The sequence below is a fragment of the Triticum aestivum genome, chromosome 1D, assembly GCF_018294505.1.
Source record: "Triticum aestivum cultivar Chinese Spring chromosome 1D, IWGSC CS RefSeq v2.1, whole genome shotgun sequence".
NCBI classification, from domain to species: domain Eukaryota; kingdom Viridiplantae; phylum Streptophyta; class Magnoliopsida; order Poales; family Poaceae; genus Triticum; species Triticum aestivum.
The window spans coordinates 455,703,315-455,721,391 of NC_057796.1; the positions used below are offsets into that span (position 1 = coordinate 455,703,315).

Below are 18,077 nucleotides of genomic sequence, written 5' to 3' on the forward strand. Positions count from 1 at the left end.
AAAGGAGCTAACACACTACGTGCAAAGCAAGCACAATAAGCAATAAGCAAGGATGCTAGCAGCTTAATCGATTTTTGCCTGGAACAGTGCACCCTCGTCTATTACCTCACGCCACCGGTAGAGCTAAGCTCTTGATCGATTGGACTGTCGTCATTGTTCTTTTTATCCCGCAAAAAAAAATTTGTCGTCATTGTTTCACTCATATTATTATTATTATCATTCCCTGCAATACTTTTTTTATGATTATACACATAGTACTATTTTTTGTTTGTTTATTCAACAATGAGACCTCTGTGTTTGCATGTAAATAATCGGGTCACATATTACACTAGGGGTAAAACGGTCTTTTTAGGTCAGACTTAACACCGTTACTAGCCAAAACTGACGATAGTGTCACATAGGGAACAAAATAAATTTTGAGTGTCGAAAAGGGAAGAAACAAGTTTTTTGGGCCAAAAAGGGAAGCAAAATTTAAGAAAGGGCCAAATAAGGAATTCTCTCTATATTTGATCCCGCCGAGATACCTTTCAAGGTAAATAATTTTCTCTTCAAGATTGCCACATCTCTTTTTGGGACATGGTGGAATTTTCCCAATTTTTTTCTGCTCTTAAGTTTCTAAATTGAGAAAGTCTAGTTTTCGTAATCGACCAATTCGTTAACATACCACTGAACCACTTTTTACTAACATAATGACAACGAGCCCTTATTGCAGCTGATGCTACTAAGTCTATTGCTCTTTTTTTGGTAGCAACAATTAAGAAACTTTTCCCTTGACTTGCTGCATCAAAAACTAAATCACAAGCTTCTGATAAAAAACGAGCCGTTCTTGCGAGATTTATAATATGAGTACCTTTACGCTTTGCCGAAATGTAAGCAGCCATTTTAGGATTCCATTTCTTAATACCATGACCAAAATGAACTCTTGCTTCTATCATCTCTTTCAAATTCATGTTCCAGTATCTTCTTGTCATTTTTTCCACAGTAACACATGAGTTAATTATGCATGCGGATCATCAATTCATCATGTGTTTTTTTTTACTTTAACCTCTTTACCCTTGTACAATTCTTGTGGCTAGCATTGAAAGTTATTTCTTTTGTTTCCCAATATAGTGCTTTAAATATCTTGGTTTTAAATATTCGGAATTTGCAGTTATGCGTTCAATTGGAATGAAAAGAAGTTCTCCCTCCGTTCGGGTTTATTAGGCCCTTTAGCAACTCAGACATGGTATGTTTTCTAAGGCCCCGCTAGATTTATGTGTTTACTTTTCTCGATTTCCTAGGATGAACTCATGCATGATTGGTCTGCCTGAATCGCTGCATGCAGAAAAGTACTCCCTCCGTCCGAAAAAGCTTATCCCAAGCTTGCCCCTCAAATGGATGTATCTAGCATTAACTAGATGCTAGATACAAGGTAATAACTACCTCCCACTATACGTGTGCGTGGCTGGTTGCATGCCAAAGCCGAGCGGGCAGCCGACTGCTCTGATGCTTTGGAATAAGCGCCAATTAATCTAGTTAGGTGTTACTATTTCCGGAATTCACGGGTGGCTCCCAATAGTATTCTTTCTTGGTCTTTGTGTTTTGGTTAGTAGGCCCAATAAACCTGAACGGAGGGAATACTATCTTACGCCCCGTTACGACAAAACACTACATCCACAATTTCTCTACAGCTGATTTTACGAGTTCTCAAGTTTAAGTAAGTTTGCTCCACTGAGATGGAAGCTTAGAGACGGGAACGACTTTTACACATAACATGTTGCCAATGGATGCAGGAGAGAGAATACTTTGGCATCCAAAAAATTGGATGTATTTACAGCTATGTGACCATGCTATTTCCCTATAGTTCCACGCAGCCGCCTCCTCCCTAAAAAATTAGGGTTCCTCCGCCTCCCTTCGGCATCGGCGCCGATCCGCCTCGTCTCCGATGGCCTTAGGGCCGTGGGGCGCGGTGAATCTGGGCCTTTGCCAGTGGGAGTGCTCTGTTCTTAGATGTTTTTTTGAGTTTTGTTAGGGTTTGTGTTCTTCTTAGGAAGGCGAGGCGAAGGCGGCGGCGGCTCTCTGAAGATGGAATAAGATTCTCCCAGTCTAGCCCCCGTTCTGGTGGTGCATCTAGCATCATCGATGGGCGTGTGGAGGTGTGTCTTCGATGGATTTGCTTATGGAGGATTTGCTCGGATCTGTTCGTCGTTCGTCTACTTTTTGTGTCTTCAAGTTGGATCCTTCCAATCAACGTTCTTTCATCGACGGCGGTTGCTGTTCTAGTGCGCTGGTCTTATGGGCCTTAGGACGATGACTTCTCGACTGTCTAGTACACCAAGTTCTGCCCTTGAGGGAGGGGCAATGACGGCGGCGCGCCTTTGGCTCACTTCAGTGCTTGTAGTCGTCGCTAGGTGGTCTATGAATCTGGATGTATTTTTTATTATTTTCGGTGTTCGTTGTACTATCATTATTGAAGATGAATGGATCGGATGTTTTCCCGTAAAAAATTTAAAAAATGGATGGATGTATTTTTATTTTTATAAAGATGTTTTTCTAATGTTTTATTCTATACTTAATAAATAGCCTTTTGTCTTGTCGAAAAAAAAGGAAAACACAACAAGCAATCGAGCTACTAGTAGGGTGCATCATCAGCCGACCTCGGGCCACGTGAGGCGAGCAAAACCATCTGAGAACCGTCTCTTTGACCCTTTCAACGAACGGACTGACGGACCGACCTTATCCGTAACGATTCCAAGCCCCATGGGCCATGGGTCCATCGCATCCCGATCCCCACTCTCTTCTTCTTCCACTAGCGTCACCGCTGGCGATCCCATCGCGTCCACACGCAGGCTGTCGGCTCGGCTCGGCTGTCCCTTCCCTGGAGGGCAATACCGGAATAAACAAAACAAACCCGGGCACCCCGAACGCGCACGTTTCGCACGCGTTGTTGAGCTAGCCCCCATCCAAAATCCAAAATGGTCGGTGCCCTCTGTTCTGCATGCGCCGCGTCCCCTGCGACGTCGACCGGACCATATATATACCTACCTCCCTCCCCAGACTCTCACTTCAAACAACCATCACCACCGAGCTACCTCCAGCCTCCAGCCATCACTCAGCTCAAAGACACAATCAGGCAATCAGCGGCGGCGAGAACACACACAGAGTCACAGATGACCTTCAGCGTCTCGCCGGCGACGGGGGCGAGCCAGGAGTACATGATCCGGTTCGACGGCCACTTCGAGGACCCGAGCTCCGCGGCCGCGAGCGCCGAGCCACCCCTGCCGTTCGCCGGCAGGGCTTTCTCGCCACAGCAGGAGCAGAGCGCCATGGTCGCCGCGCTGCTGCACGTCGTCTCCGGGTACACCACGCCGGCGCCTGACCTCTTCTTCCCGGCGCGCAAGGAGGCGTGCACGGCGTGCGGGATGGACGGGTGCCTCGGGTGCGAGTTCTTCGGCGCGGAGGCCGGGCGCGCGGTCGCGGCATCGGACGCGCCGAGAGCGCCGGCGGCCGGCGGGCCGCAGAGGAGGCGGAGGAACAAGAAGAACCAGTACCGCGGCGTCAGGCAGCGGCCGTGGGGCAAGTGGGCGGCGGAGATCCGCGACCCGCGCCGCGCCGTGCGGGTGTGGCTCGGGACCTTCGACACGGCCGAGGACGCCGCCAGGGCCTACGACCGCGCCGCCGTCGAGTTCCGCGGCCCGCGCGCCAAGCTCAACTTCTCCTTCCCCGAGCAGCAGCAGCAGCAGCTAGGCGGCAGCGGCAATGCCGCGGCCAAGTCAGACGCGTGCTCGCCCTCGCCTTCGCCCCGCAGCGCGGACGAGGACGAAACAGGGGACCTGCTCTGGGACGGCTTGGTGGACTTGATGAAGCTGGACGAGAGCGACCTCTGCTTACTGCTCCCGGTCGACAACACGGATAAATTTCACATAGAGGGGAAGAGACGATCAGGATCAGGGGTACCCCTCTGCTACTAGTGTTAGACTATTAGCGAGTACCAGATAGACAATCAGCAGTCCTAATCCTGCTCACTACGTGGTTAGCACACGTCCTAGCTTCGGTTGTAATTCTGCATAAATAGGCACCCGATCAATGGAAAAGTTGTGTTCAACCATACTCATCTGCCATGTTGTATGTAGACAAATCCAATTTGGGGCTTATTTGTTGGAACTATAATGGTTTCTATTAATAGAAACCAGGGGAAACCCCTTTTGCTCAATTTTTTTGTTGGAACTCTAATGGTGTTTAGACAAAATTAACTATTTATAGTGTAAATTTGCATACATTTTAAATCATGGCACCCTAGTGTTGAGATCCTGGTTCGCCAATGAAGACGATGACAATCGGAGTCACTCGCAACTCTCACCGACTAGGCAAACCCACATGACATAAATGTTCATTGGCAAGCAATGTTAACATTAGCTGGATGCTACATGGTTTAAATGACCGTATGACCGAATCCGTTGCCGAATATCTTGGAGGCTATGAGCTTAAACAATGCCAACGTATCGCGGCACCTCTAACGTTTGTGCAAGACAGAGCCAATGGCGATGGCATCGTAATTTCGAACAGAAATGGCCGGGTGGACATAATGCGGCCGACGCATCAATTTCAATAGGAAACCTTGACGGTACCTGAGATAGATTCCATGGACAATAATCTTAGACTTACAGGTGTTGCCTAACGGAAGGTACGAACCGATGGCGTGTGCTCCTCTAATTATACCCCCACCCCCCACCCCACCCCCGCGGTCAAATTTCATTTGTGTGCCCGTCCCCTAAATTAAATCCCAACCATTCATTCCTAATAAGCCTGTAAGCCATCAGTATGTGTAGAATTACTCTTTCATGTCTATTTGCCGGACAAAACATGTTGACGCCAACGTCATGAAGCAAATGTTGAATTAGCTTAGATACGAACCTTGCAAAGATTCTACCTCGTGTCGACGGCCACGAGGTCTTCTCTTAGTTACATGGACCATTTCTACTCTCTTTGAATGTAATTGTAGATAACATCGAGTTTATTCGGACATGCGGGATAATCAGGTAGGCATTTGAAAATGGTAGAGTTGTCGGAAGTATTTTACATGAATCTAGTTATTAGAAAATTATAAAAACATCAAAGTGCATGTCTTGGAGATATTGATTTGGTACTGTAGATTTTTACATTATTTGAGGTAAACCCAGACAAACTTTAATAATAAGACTGAGGGCATCTCCGACCCCGGCCCCCAAAACAGACATAATATTTGTCTGCGGGCAGTGACTGAGAAGCCGACCATCCAACGCTTGTCGTAAACCTCCGCCAGCATTACAATTAGATTCGGATAGATTTGGATAAAACTCATGCAAACACGATGAAATTCATGCAAACAAACATAATTTCGATATCTCTACTCTTATAAAAAACAGAGTTGGTGATGATGGTGTGCCTGCCATCCTGCAATATAGGCCATCCGATTTATATCCGACGGATAGGAAGGAAACTACGACAATTTTGCAAAAAGATACACACACCCCTCTCCACATTTGCAAATAAGGCCTTCCCTCGTCCATCCTTTTCTCGCACAAGATGAACTACTCATACAAATGCATCTTGATGTTCCATGCAACGCATGGGCATCTTGCTAGTATTTCCTATAAACCGGACGCCGGACGGTGACATCGTAAGTCTCGCCGGCCTGGACGGTGGCACCTTTGTCGCAGTCCATGTCGTCATCATCGTCATCGTTAGACTGGTCCTTCAGCGGCGGAAAGGCGCGGGGGATAAGTGCCCCCCACAAGGATCAGGTCCACCACTGCTTCTCGAGTAGGTTAGCCGACACTAGCCCTAGAGACCTACTCGAAGGATACAAAAAACGTATGATTACTATGTTCATGTCTACCCGACTAATCTTTGGTATGGTGCAATCATGTGTTAAAAAAGGCGCCTTTTGCTGTTATGAGAAAAATTGTCTTTTGTTGTACCTTCGCAAAAAGATTTTCCTTCCTTACGATGACATAAATTGCCATAAAAAAACATTTGTTTTGCCATGCCCACACAGGAAACTTCAGGACAATAACATTTCCCTCAAAAAATCATCATCGTGCCAGTTGTATAGTATGCTTTGTCGTGACACTTGCCAAAATTAAGAAGATTTGGCAATGCTAACAGAGTCAGCCAGATCAAAGTTTGCCCATCTCTCTGACAATGTAACTATGTAGTTGAGCCGCACATAACTATGTGCGACAGAATGGGGAGTATACCTTGCTTAACCAATATTTTTCTTTCCTCCCTGTTTCCTTTGGCATTTGGCAGTTTCATGTCTTCTCTCTAAACGTCATGGCTTTTATCTAGCGTTTCTTATGTACAACCGCCATCTCTTGTTTCATGCGTAGAAGATTGATCTCTTATTCCACCGCTCTCTTGTCATGCTTCTCCATCGGCATTTGCATGTTGATGCTTTGTTTCTTATTGTTGTCCTTCTAAAACTCTTCCAGTGTCTGGCCTGCGCAAAGGGCACCAAATGCATTCTATCATATCTTGGCGATGCCCGTGCCAAACGGGATCCAAAGCCTTAGGAATCATCTCCTCAAGTGCCCATTAATGAGGAGGTGAAGGAGGTGGCTTTATTCGAAGCCTTTTGATGCTTTGTTCTTTATTATAGATTGTCGCCAACGCCGATCCATCGAAAAATAAGCAGCCCTAGTAATCCTTCAACAATCGTATTTATTATCAGGTTGTGCTTATGTAAGACATGTCATACAATTTCATGAGAATATGACCACATTGCAAAATTAGGCCAAAATCATCGTTTGACCCTTTGAGGCAACTTTAGCACAAAAATGAACCTCGCTAGAAATTTTAGCGTGATCAGAACCTTCTTTTGAAAACCCAAAGTACTCGGCGTTGCTGGTCACTAAGAAACACTGAAGTTCATGGCATTTCATATTTTGGCAACACCATAGTATCTGGCGTTTCTCCCCGTGCAGTGGTTGCCGATGGTGGCTCAGGGGCCGCGATGCCAAAGTCCCTGACGTTGCATAGTGTAGCAGAAATGTCAGAATGTTAATCGTTTCTAAAAAAGGCTAGACCGGCCTAAAGTTTTGAACGAGATTCATTTTGTGCTAAAGTTACAAAAGGGTCAAAACAGTGATTTTGGCAGCGAAATTACAATGTCCGATAAAGTTGGTGAAAAAATCAGTGCGTATACAAAGTCGAAGTATATACAAAAGTGTGTTTGTTGCATCATTCTACTTGCCCACAACTGTACAGGGAGAAAAGAGGGATCTCGAATTCTTCGATAGAGACAGAGGCTTTGCAACGCCAAAAAAAAAAAAGGCGGAGGACGAGAGCCAATGTGAAAGGCAAGTGTGTGGTTATTAGTGCAGAGCATCGTGTGTTGGTGTAGTCTGTGGCGTGCTGAGCGAGTGACAAAATTGATGGGCGCATGAGAGCTGGTCCAGCGCTCGCTGCACGGTGAACACCGGCGCCAGCCGTCCACGTCGGTTTGGGTGGTCCACGGCGGGTCGACGTGAGTTTGCCGCGACGTCAAGGCAGCGTCTTTCTCCTCGGCTGTTCCGTTGGGACCGGAGTCCGACATGGCTGAAGTTTTGGAGGCAGGATCCCATTGACATACCAGCTGTTACTTCAACGCAAGGAGTTTCTCACATTTTGACGTGGACCGAAGAATAAAATTAAAACTATCCATCCATCGGGGAGAGCTGTCTCCGATCTGTCAGCGTCGCTTTCACCCCGGGCGTCTCGCCGGCGAGAGCGAGTCACCTACGCTCCGAAGCACATCGGCTAGTAGTACAGTACTACGCACCGTTGGATTCTTTTCGAAGATGGACCCCATGATGGGAACACTTACAATCGATTTCTTTTTTCGGTATCGTATTGCCCAACATGATTCTCATTCTTTTGGTGTAAAAAAACGTGTATGTGATAGCGTCTATGCTTAGCAGCCGGGGGTAGACAGCTTGCATGATCTTAGCAAGGTTTTCGTTTGTCGACAGTGAGATGCTGGCGAGAGTATTTGACAAAAAACTACCACATTAGGGGTTACCGTCTCACAGAACTACCACTTTCAAAAAAGTGACTGATAACTACCAAATTTTTCTAATTTTGTGACTAAAAACTATCATTTTTTTAAAAATGATCAGTTTAGACGATTTAAACGCGTTTATGACATGCAGGGCCCACCCGTCAGAGCTGATGTGGCGGCAAAGTCAACTCCGTTTATTTTGACCGTTATGTTGACTGTTATTACAACTGGGGCCCACCTGTCAGCATCAATCTTCTTCCTCCTCCTCCTTTCTCTCTTCGCGCACCAAGACGAGCGGGCGACGGCGCTAGGCACCAACCACGGGAGGCGGAGATGAGGGGCGACCGAAGGGAACTCCGGCGAGGCGGCGGACGCGAGGCAGCGGATCTGGTCGGCGACGAGCTTGAGGGCTGCACCATCCGCCCCTGCCTGGACTGGATCCGGAGCCCCGACGCGCAGGCCAACGCCACCGTCTTCCTCGCCAAGTTCTACGGCCGCGTCGAGCTGCTCAACCTGCTCGCCGCCAGCCCCGACGCCGGCCTCCGCCCGGCGCTCTTCCACTTGCTGCTCTACGAGGTGTGCGGCTGGATGGTCAACCCCGTGTACGGCTCCGTCGGCCTGCTCTGGTCCGGCCAGTAGGAGGCGTGCCAGGCCGCTGTCGAGGTCGTGCTCAAGGGCCGCCCCATCGTCAGCCTGCCATCATCCAAGCTCAACGCCGAGTCCATCGCCACCGTCACCTTGCTGCAGCTGTCCGTCCGCGATGCACAGGAGGTGTTTGTTGAAATGCCAAATAGAGAGAAGTGGAGGAAGAAGAAGAAGATAGTCCTGACCGGTGGGTCCCATATGTCATAACAGCGTTTAGGGTGACGGTGTAATAACGGTCAAAATAAACAGAATTGACTTTGCCGCCACGTCAGCCCTGATGGGTGGGTCCCGCATGTCATAAACGTGTTTAAATCATCTAAACTGGTCATTTTTCAAAAGTGGTAGTTTTTAGTCACAAAATTAAAAAAAATTGGTAGTTATCAGTCACTTTTTTTAAAGTGGTAGTTCTGTGGGACGGTAACCCCTAATGTGGTATTTTTTGTCAAATACTCATGCTAGCGAGGTTGATGGTTCTCATTCTTTTGGTGCCCTAGTAACCAGTCATGCTAGTAACTATTCGTGCAGATTATTTTTCTTACTTTTACCTCTTTATCCTTTTTACTCCCCTACGCTTGTACGATTGTTTCCCTACCACTATAAGGTACCCTCTTTTTTTTGCGGGGCTATAAGTTACCCTTTTTGTACAGGATATTTGAAGTTCCATGGTTTTAGGGTTTATTTTTTTCATATTCAACATCTTCCACGCCACCTTCTATGTAAACATGTGTGTTCAAGGTTACGAAAAATATTGGTACCATAAACCTTATTCCCATGGGAACTATACAATGTAACAAACCGCTTTACACTTCAAAGAAGATGATTGCTCTTGGTTCAGTCACTTTTTCCGAGTTGCTATCCCGAGGCTCATGACCGAGCTTAATGTGTTCAAGTGTCAAGAGAGTATAAGTTTTCTGTAGAAGAAGAGTAGAGAGTATAAGTTGGTTGCTCATGAGTTAGCTACTTTAATTGTGCGGATTGTCTGTATGGTGTGGCAATTGGCGGCTTAGATCTACATTGTTGAGCTTCGAAAAAAGGATTTGCAAACACATTGTATTTAAGCAATAAAGCTCCATTGTTCTCCACAAAGATAAAACCTAACTATTTTCTATTTGCCAGATATAATATGAATAGTAGAATATGTTCAGCTCGCCACTCGGTCCACAATAGTTCATTTTTTAAAAGGCAATCGATAAGGGAGGCCCCACATCGTTTTTTATTGAAATAACTTAAATCCGCATCCCTGAAGTCTCGAATTTGAGATGGTTGGGTTGTACATCATATTCCCTAACCAAGTGAGCTAGGATCACTTTCTTCCACAGTAGTTCCTTAGATAGCATCTCCCGCTAGTCGGATTATTTACCTCCTTCTCCATCCGAAATAGGAAATGGGCCGGGTTGCTCGAAAATGGATATACTATATGGTAATTTAATACTATTTATTTATTGAGCATTCACATGAATGATCTCATAATCTCACTACATAAATATAGTGGTCGAACAAACAACCGATAGTTATTCATTATTCCATCCAAATATCTTTTTTGTGTTTACGTGCCCAATGTACTACCATATACCATTGCAGAGCCAACACATTTACTTTTAAAAATTAGAGTAAAAAGCTTTACTTTCATTAACTAAAGTGAGAGACCGCCCTCTCAAGGCAAACGATGTGGATGTCGACGTTGCCTGCTTTGAAACCCGGAGATTAGGTTTTCACCCAAGAAACCAAGCTATTCACATACAAAGAAACAAAGTTCCCAAGGATACCTGGAAGGGAAACGATGCCCAAAGACTCCGCCACCAGCGGCCTCGGCCCAGGGTTGGGGTAACACTTTTCGCCCAGAACCCTTGCTCTCGAGGAAAAAGGCCAACATATCTAGAACACCCGAATTAGAGCATTGCGTTTGTCGAAGTTGAGAAAGTTGTGCACCTTCGTAATCGACCACCGATCACCAAGACATGTCATCCCTTAGTGGCAACTCATGCTGTGAAGAGCACACCACCTTGCTTGTCGGGACCTGATCTACGTGCGAATCACCAGATTCATTGTGCCCATTGGCCACGATAACGCGTGCCGAAGGATTACAAATTTACTCAAAGTAAATCATGTTTGCCTTAACAATTCCACTCAAGATAATTATTTGGACCGAAGCCCTAATGGGTTGATCTACAGACTCCATTACATCTCAATTCTACTATCATCATTCTACTTACAGAGGATGGCTCTAGAGTGGTGTCAATGGTACATGAGCGCGGATATGAGACACACACAATATCACTAAGATGGAGGGCGAAGAAGAAATACTATCAAGTTTTCACCGATGGCATGATGTTGCTATGCATGAGGATGAGGATGGGAGGGCATCCAAGAAAGGAAATAGATATTTAGCCATGCGTCTTCTGGTGTACGTGGCTAGAGTGCTGGAACCGGCTCCTCTGCTGTGCACAAGGCACGACAGGGTGCTACAGTACCCCGTGCAATGCAAAACGCGTAAGGCACGACAGGTTACACTGTAGTGGGGTTTACTGTTTGAACCATGTAGCAAGATGTACTATTTTCGCACCGTAGCATGTATACTATTTATGTTCTGTAGCAAGAAATCTGAGCCATTCATACTAGATCTGAAGGCTGATAGGTGGCTCAAAGGTAGGATACTGTAGCACCCTACCGTGCATTCACCACGGTAGAGGAGCCAGTTCTGCTACCTTGTACTTGCTCTCCTCTATCAACGCAATGATATGCTCTCAAGCGTACTCGCAAGAAAAATAGATATTTAACCATCCTTTTCCTTGAATATTGACACTTTGCCCCTCACTATCATTATCATTTGCCCCTAATTTCTTTACACTTTGACAATCTGCTCTCTGACAGCTGGGCCCTGCGCAAGTCGATCCTACCCCTGTCTCATTTCCTCTCGTCTTCCTCCCGATCCCCTTCTCTCGGCTGGATTCCCCTCCGTCCATCCCCGGCGGCGCGCCCGCTGCTCCTACTCCTGCCAGGCGCCGGGACACGCGCGAAGGGGACTCCCCTTCTCCCTCCCCCCTGCTGCCCTCAGATCAGCGCCGCCGCGGAAGCTATGGCCGCCGCCGTCTTCCGGCCTCCTCCCCGGGAGGCGAGGAGGTGGAGGAGAATACCGCACGGAATACCAGCGAGGCGGCGATATCCTCTCCCTCTGCTCTCCTGCCAGGCTGCCACGGCTCATCGCGGTTGCTGCTGTACCCAGGTCATCTGCCGCCGCACGCACTCGCGGTTTGATGACTGATTGAGGGCCGAGGCAGCTCCATCCTCTGGTTCTTCCTCGCGGTGCTCTGACGGCAATCGGCCAAGAGCCCAAGACACGCACGTACAGCCTCACCGGAGAGATGGCGAAGACGACGCCATCATCAAAACTGGGAGTAGCAGCAGGAGGCGCGACCCTTGCTACAAGGAGAACAGCAGCTGAAGGTGATTCCACCAAATTCTGTTTTTCTTATACTCTGTTTCAGTGTGTGTATCTTGTTTGGTCTGTTTGTTTACAATGAAATAATCTGTGGGAAGGCCATCTTAACATCCTTTTGAGCCTCACCATGTTCTACTCAAGATGCATGCTTGAACAGAATAAGATATTTTTGTTGGTTCACGATACTGCCTGTCACACCATCTGATCCCATGCCAGTTTTTTTAGTGTAATTCATTCCTCTACCCTGGCTGCTGGTGATGACTAGGATATGGGGATCCAATTAATACCTCTTGGCAATGCAGCAATGTTTCACCAGTACTTATTGGTGTAATTGGTTGGTTGTTCTCTCACCAAATGTTATCTTGCAATCTGTTGATCCTTTATTTGAGATAATACATACCGGTAGTAATTGGATTCCTGAATGGTTAATAGGTAAGTAGAGATTATGGTGAAGTCTGAACTCCGGGGTAGCAACTCTTTATTAAATACAAACTTGGCCAAATTTTCGAGCCAGTTTTATCGAATCCTTGCGATCTACAGTTGTGCCAGCGCCACTTTTACTTGTTATGGGAGCTGGAGGGGTTCAATCGCCACTGGTTGCTACAAATATGGTTCTTTGAGGGCTTGCTTGTCTATAGTTTCTGCTTAGTAGTTAGTCGTATATGTTTAGTACACTGCTGCTAGTATCAATGTGTCCTTGTTGCATTATACTAACTGTGAGGAAGTAATTGTTTTCGATCTATTCCTGTCCAGATAATACATTTAGTTCTCATGTCTTGTATTTGTTTTTTTTAAGCCAAGTTTGTGTACAAATTTTGAGTAGTAATACACTTCTATCTAATGCTAGTATTTTATTTTATTTAGACCATCAGGAAGAAGATTGCCATGTGCCACGACATAGCCGTGCTGAGCAGGCTAGGGAGACAGCGGATGGAGCCAAGGGTAGCGCAGAGAAAGGACGACAGGGGGTCGGGAACACTTTGTTTTCCCGCATGAACGTAGATGGAAAAGACACACCTAATGGACGAAGGAAATCAAAGGGTATGGTTGCCGAGAGGAGGAAAGCAAGCGGAGTATATTTGCTTCTGTTGTGAACTTGTGATATCGTGCTCGGCATATACAACGGAATAGAACAACACTTCGACCAACGTCTCTATACGTATCACTTTGTTGTTCCATATCAATGGGCTACCGGTGGCTTACTAGTAAATGACCAATGTAGCTTTTCATTTGCCAGATACTTGTAAACTATCGATCCAGTTATGCAATCTGTTATCCAGCAAGAAAAAAGTGTTAGCCAAGTGATGGAGAGTGATGTACCACAGGAGAAAATCCCTTTAATTATGTTTTATCAATGTTTGTACATGGTGGATGTCAAGTCACAAAACTTATTCTCTCTACATTTTACAACAATGTAAGCTGAACCTTCCCTACTTTCTGAAATCAGTTCATAAATGTACATGATTTGATTTTTATTTTCATATAGTTGGTTTATATATCTTCTAATAAAGGAACAAAGAGTAAAAACGAAGATGGTTTGTTGGTCCATCTCTGAATTCAAAAAGTGAAGCACAAACCCAAAACTGCCTTGTTAATATGTATACTCTTCAATCTTCATACAGTCCTACTTATAATTCACAGACTCTGTTTTGCCCAAATAATGCAACAGAGGTAAAATGGAAGAGAAAAAAAAGTGAAATGGTCTTGTCCACTCACTCCAACGGCTAGGATCTTTTTTTTTAGGATCTCCAACGGCTAGGATCTAATCAAGCAGGTTCAGTTCAGTCCCACGAATTTCCAGATGGCGGGAACCAGAGCTCGCTCTCGTCTAGCTTCATCAGGTCCTGCAGGCCGTCCCAGAGCTGATCCCCTGTTTCCTGCCCGCCGTTCTGCTGCCACGCCTGCGGGACCCGGACATCGACGTCGGCGCTGCGGGGCGAGGGCGAGCACGTGCCGGACTTGGCCGCGGCGGCATTCCCGTCGCCCAGCTGCTGCTGCTGCTCGGGGAAGGGGAAATTGAGCTTGGCGCGCGGGCCGCGGAACTCGATGGCGGCGCGGTCGTAGGCCCTGGCGGCGTCCTCGGCGGTGTCGAAGGTCCCGAGCCACACCCGCACGGCGCGGCGCGGGTCGCGGATCTCCGCTGCCCACTTGCCCCACGGGCGCTGCCTGACGCCCCGGTACTTGTTCTTCTTGTTCCTTCGCCGCCTCTGCGGCCCGCCCGCCGTCGCCGCAGTCACCTTCGGCGCGTCCAATGCCGCCGCGACCGGCCCTGTCCCTGCCTCCGCTCCGAAGAACTCGCAGCCGAGGCAGCCGTCCACCCTGCACGCCGGGCACACCTCCTTGCTCGCGGCCGCCGGGAAGAAGTCCGGCGGCGGCGTGGTGTACCCGGAGATGACGTGCAGCAGCGCGGCGACCATGGCGCTGTGCTCCTGCTCCGGCGAGATCGCCCTGCCCGCGAACGGCTGCGGCGGCGCTGGCGGCGGCTCGGCGGTGGCAGTGCTGGGCGACGGGTCGTCGAAGTGGCCGTCGAAGCGGATCATGTACTCGTGGCCCCCCTCCATCGCCGCCGAGACGCTGAAGGTCATGCGTGTCGGTCTCTGCGTGCTCTTGTGTTCTTGTGGTGTTCTTGGTGGTGGCGGTGACTTGAGGTTGAGAGCTGCTGTAGTGTGGTGAGTTCAGGTGGTTTGGAGTGAGCGGGAACAGGGGAGGCGGGGGCGAGGGTTATATACGAGGCTGACGTCGCAGGGCACGCGGCGCATGCAGAGCAGCGCGCTCGTCCGTGCGCTCTTCCCCTTTCTGCCTGCGGAAATCCCCTTCCCTTTTTGTTGGATCGCACCGGTCGGGGACAGCTAGCCGGCTAAACAAACCCGCTGGTTAAGGCTAACGGGGTTCGCGTGCGAAACGTGCGCGTTTTCGGGGCCTCGCCCTCGGGTTTGGGTTGGTTGGTTGGGTTGTTTATTTCCGGTGTTGCCCTCCCTCCCGGGGCGGGACAGCCGACGGCGTCAGCGTGTGGACGTGACCGGTGAGGGTGACGCCGGTGGTGACGCTAGTGGAATCGTGGGAGACTGGGAGTGGGGTGGAGGTCCGTCTTTCCGTTGAAAGGGTCAGAACGGGGTCAAGCGGACGGCTGGTTGGCTGGTTGGTTCAGGTGGTTTTGGTTTGCCCTCCGACGTGGCCGCGAGGGAGGTCGGCAGGCGCACAGTAGCTGGTTTTGTTGGCGTTTGTCTGCAAGTGTGGTACCGTTCTGGTTATTTAGACTCTTTTTTTTTCTGACGGGGAAGTTATTCTAGATGGCTTTGAATTTCATTTTCTGCCGTTGACTTCTCTCCGGAAGTTGATAATCACTTATTATCTACTCCCTCGCTCAAAATGAGTTGACTTCTACATATACTCATTTCTGCGAAACTTCAAAATGAGTTGACTTCTAGATACACTCATTTCAGCGACACTTAATTTTGAACTGAGGTAGTAGTATATACCAATATAAAAAAACACGGGTTATGTTCCGTCCAATTATTCTATGCCATCTGACTTTTTTTCATCCTTCACGATTTAAAGTTGGACCATATGATCATCCGCACACTAATTACACTTTTAATTACCACCACCGTAAATAGACTTGAGGAGTGGTATTTTTTTCCTTTCTTCTTGGCACAAGGTGCTTGCGAAGTAGTTTATCCTGACATGGGTGGCAGTTATGTGTTCATTGGTGCAGCGGGGTTGTCGACTCGGCTGACGTGTTCCGAGCGGGTTTGTCTTTGACTTATACTGTGGCAATGTTATCGGATGTATTGGCGTCCTGCGGCAATGTTATCGGATGGGTTGTTGGAGATTGGGTAGTGTAGCATTATTTGTTCGGAATTGTGAACACTCTCGAATTCGTGTAATACACTGAGAACATTCATGTGAATGCTCAATGGTATGGTCAATTGGCATAACGTATTTTCTCTTTTGAACGACCTATTTTTCTTTCCGCGAGCCGCCCTATATCATGTTACAGATGAAGAAAGAGGTAAACCAATCCGGTAGGCGCCAAGATAAAAGTATAACTTCCAAAACGCCTTGTGCCATCCTCTTGTCACAGTTAACACACGAATAGGTCTTAGAAGGGAAACTCGGAACAAGTGACGAACCCCACGGCGGCACATTAATGACTAGTCTATTATACACTATATGAACAATATGGTCAAATATAGATTGAATAGTTAGAAAATCCCATAATAAGAGAAACATCTGGCCATCTGTTTAACACAGTATAAAATAATAACGATTACATTTTACCAATGGCCTTTTGACATTGAAGTTGAGAGAAATAACCTATAAATGCCATTGTAGGAAAAACATTTCATCTATTTTACTCCTATAAAACTACAATGTGTACACGTTTCATCTCTTTTACCCATAAACTACCATGCATATGATTTGATCTGAATTCCCAACCTAGGGTTAAGTCATGAGCATGTTTGTGTTGTGCCCCAGTTGCATGGCGTTCTCCGGCTTTGGAGAAAAGGAAGTTGGGAAGGAATTGTTTGAGATATAGGACGTGGAACGTAAGAAACTTTCATGGACAAGAGTTTGGGTCCAACGGCAAATGTTGCAAGCATCATAATTCTAGCATGTCTAAGTTTCTTATGTTTCCTAATGTGGATATATATCCACCTGCTTTGCTTCCTATACATGCAGATCCCACCGGATCCAATCGACCAGTTTGACCCAGATTCCACCTTGCCGATGTCGCCTTCTCTTCTTGCCGTTGTCGCTAGGTCTCTAGTTATGCACTACAATAGTTGGAATTGATTGGCGTCGAATGCGATTAATGGAGGATGGCAATGCTATCTCGTGGGAGAGGCAAGAGTAGAGAGGCCTGCACTCTGAGATAATAGCGTAAGTCCTCACCACTCTTCCTCTCCAATCTGACCAGATATGTCCTTCTTTCTTCCTCTTTACGAAATCCGCGATTAGTCCATTGCGCATAGTTGTGTGGTGCAACAGTTGTTTACTTGGTGGACGAATGGAGTGCGATTTTGACCCAAAAAGATATGGTTTGGTCCTATTCAATCTTGCAAAGAAACGAAGATATATTTCCTTTCCGTTGTTGTTGTCATTGGAGGGATGTTAGTCTCGCATGAAGAAAGTACCATTTTGTTACTGCAACCATACGATTTAACACTCAAGATGTGTGTTCAGTTGACTAAGATGTGCTAATTATCTGGCATCTACACTTTTTGTAATGAAGATATTAGTACCATTGATTGACATATGAAATTTCTTGGCCGCGTGCTGAAACTCTTTTTTTTTGCTTTGCTCTGTAATAATGTAATATAAACCAAGAGTTGTATAAATTTTTAAAGGGAAACAAATCAGTATTATAAGAAAATAAGAAATTGTTCCAAGTAAAGAGCATCCGAATGATGGTTGTTTTTCTTTATGCTGGGAATATGGGAGATTTGTTAAGAAATAATAGGGTTAAGAATGATAGTTGATTTTTTGTGTGAATAACAATGATGGTTGATGATAGCTACATTTTGTTGGATAATAATTTGCTTGGATGACCTTCATGCATGAATGGTAGATTACCTTCAAGCTCCAATAGTCAAATTCTTACACTTCTTTCTTCTAGTACATAAATGATATTTTTTGCTGCTTCTGAATATTTGGATTTAAAAAGGGAGAGTGTATGTGCTTTACATCTTAAGGAAGAATTGATTCCTCAATAAGGTCCAAGCCAGACTCCTGTTTTCTCAAAGTTTTTCCTTTCAGGTAACATCATATCATACTCACCTATTTGCAGTTGCCACGTATACTGATGATGCTTAGTTACCACATCTATTTTTTTGATTGACAAAATTATGCATCTTCGCTTGGTAAGTATACAATGATTGAAGATGAAATATTCATTTCCTGAAGATGAATTCTAGCACACAATTCATTATCACTTAGAGGCTATTTTTCATGTTTCCTATGAATATCTGCAAAACAACAAGTATCTTAACC

At 46.5% G+C, this 18,077-nt stretch overlaps 2 protein-coding genes and 1 long non-coding RNA gene across 3 annotated transcripts; 2 read left to right on the forward strand and 1 right to left on the reverse strand.

Annotated features, from left to right (window-relative positions):
• The first annotated feature begins 3,048 nt into the window (after positions 1 to 3,048).
• On the forward strand, positions 3,049 to 4,192 carry LOC123174943 (ethylene-responsive transcription factor ERF109). The gene has a single exon (XM_044590118.1). The coding sequence runs from the start codon at positions 3,150 to 3,152 to the stop codon at positions 3,948 to 3,950; it is 801 nt and encodes a 266-aa protein (XP_044446053.1). The 5' UTR covers positions 3,049 to 3,149; the 3' UTR covers positions 3,951 to 4,192.
• Positions 4,193 to 11,521: 7,329 nt separating this feature from the next.
• Positions 11,522 to 13,446, forward strand: LOC123182900 (uncharacterized). Its single transcript, XR_006492365.1, has 2 exons — positions 11,522 to 12,088; positions 12,948 to 13,446. It is a non-coding gene; the product is annotated as an uncharacterized lncRNA (long non-coding RNA).
• Positions 13,447 to 13,648: 202 nt separating this feature from the next.
• LOC123182899 (ethylene-responsive transcription factor ERF109) lies at positions 13,649 to 14,791 on the reverse strand. Its single transcript, XM_044595569.1, has 2 exons — positions 13,846 to 14,791; positions 13,649 to 13,814 (listed from the first exon to the last, which is right to left on the reverse strand). The coding sequence occupies exon 1, from the start codon at positions 14,666 to 14,668 to the stop codon at positions 13,865 to 13,867; it is 804 nt and encodes a 267-aa protein (XP_044451504.1). The 5' UTR covers positions 14,669 to 14,791; the 3' UTR covers positions 13,649 to 13,814; positions 13,846 to 13,864.
• Positions 14,792 to 18,077: the final 3,286 nt, after the last annotated feature.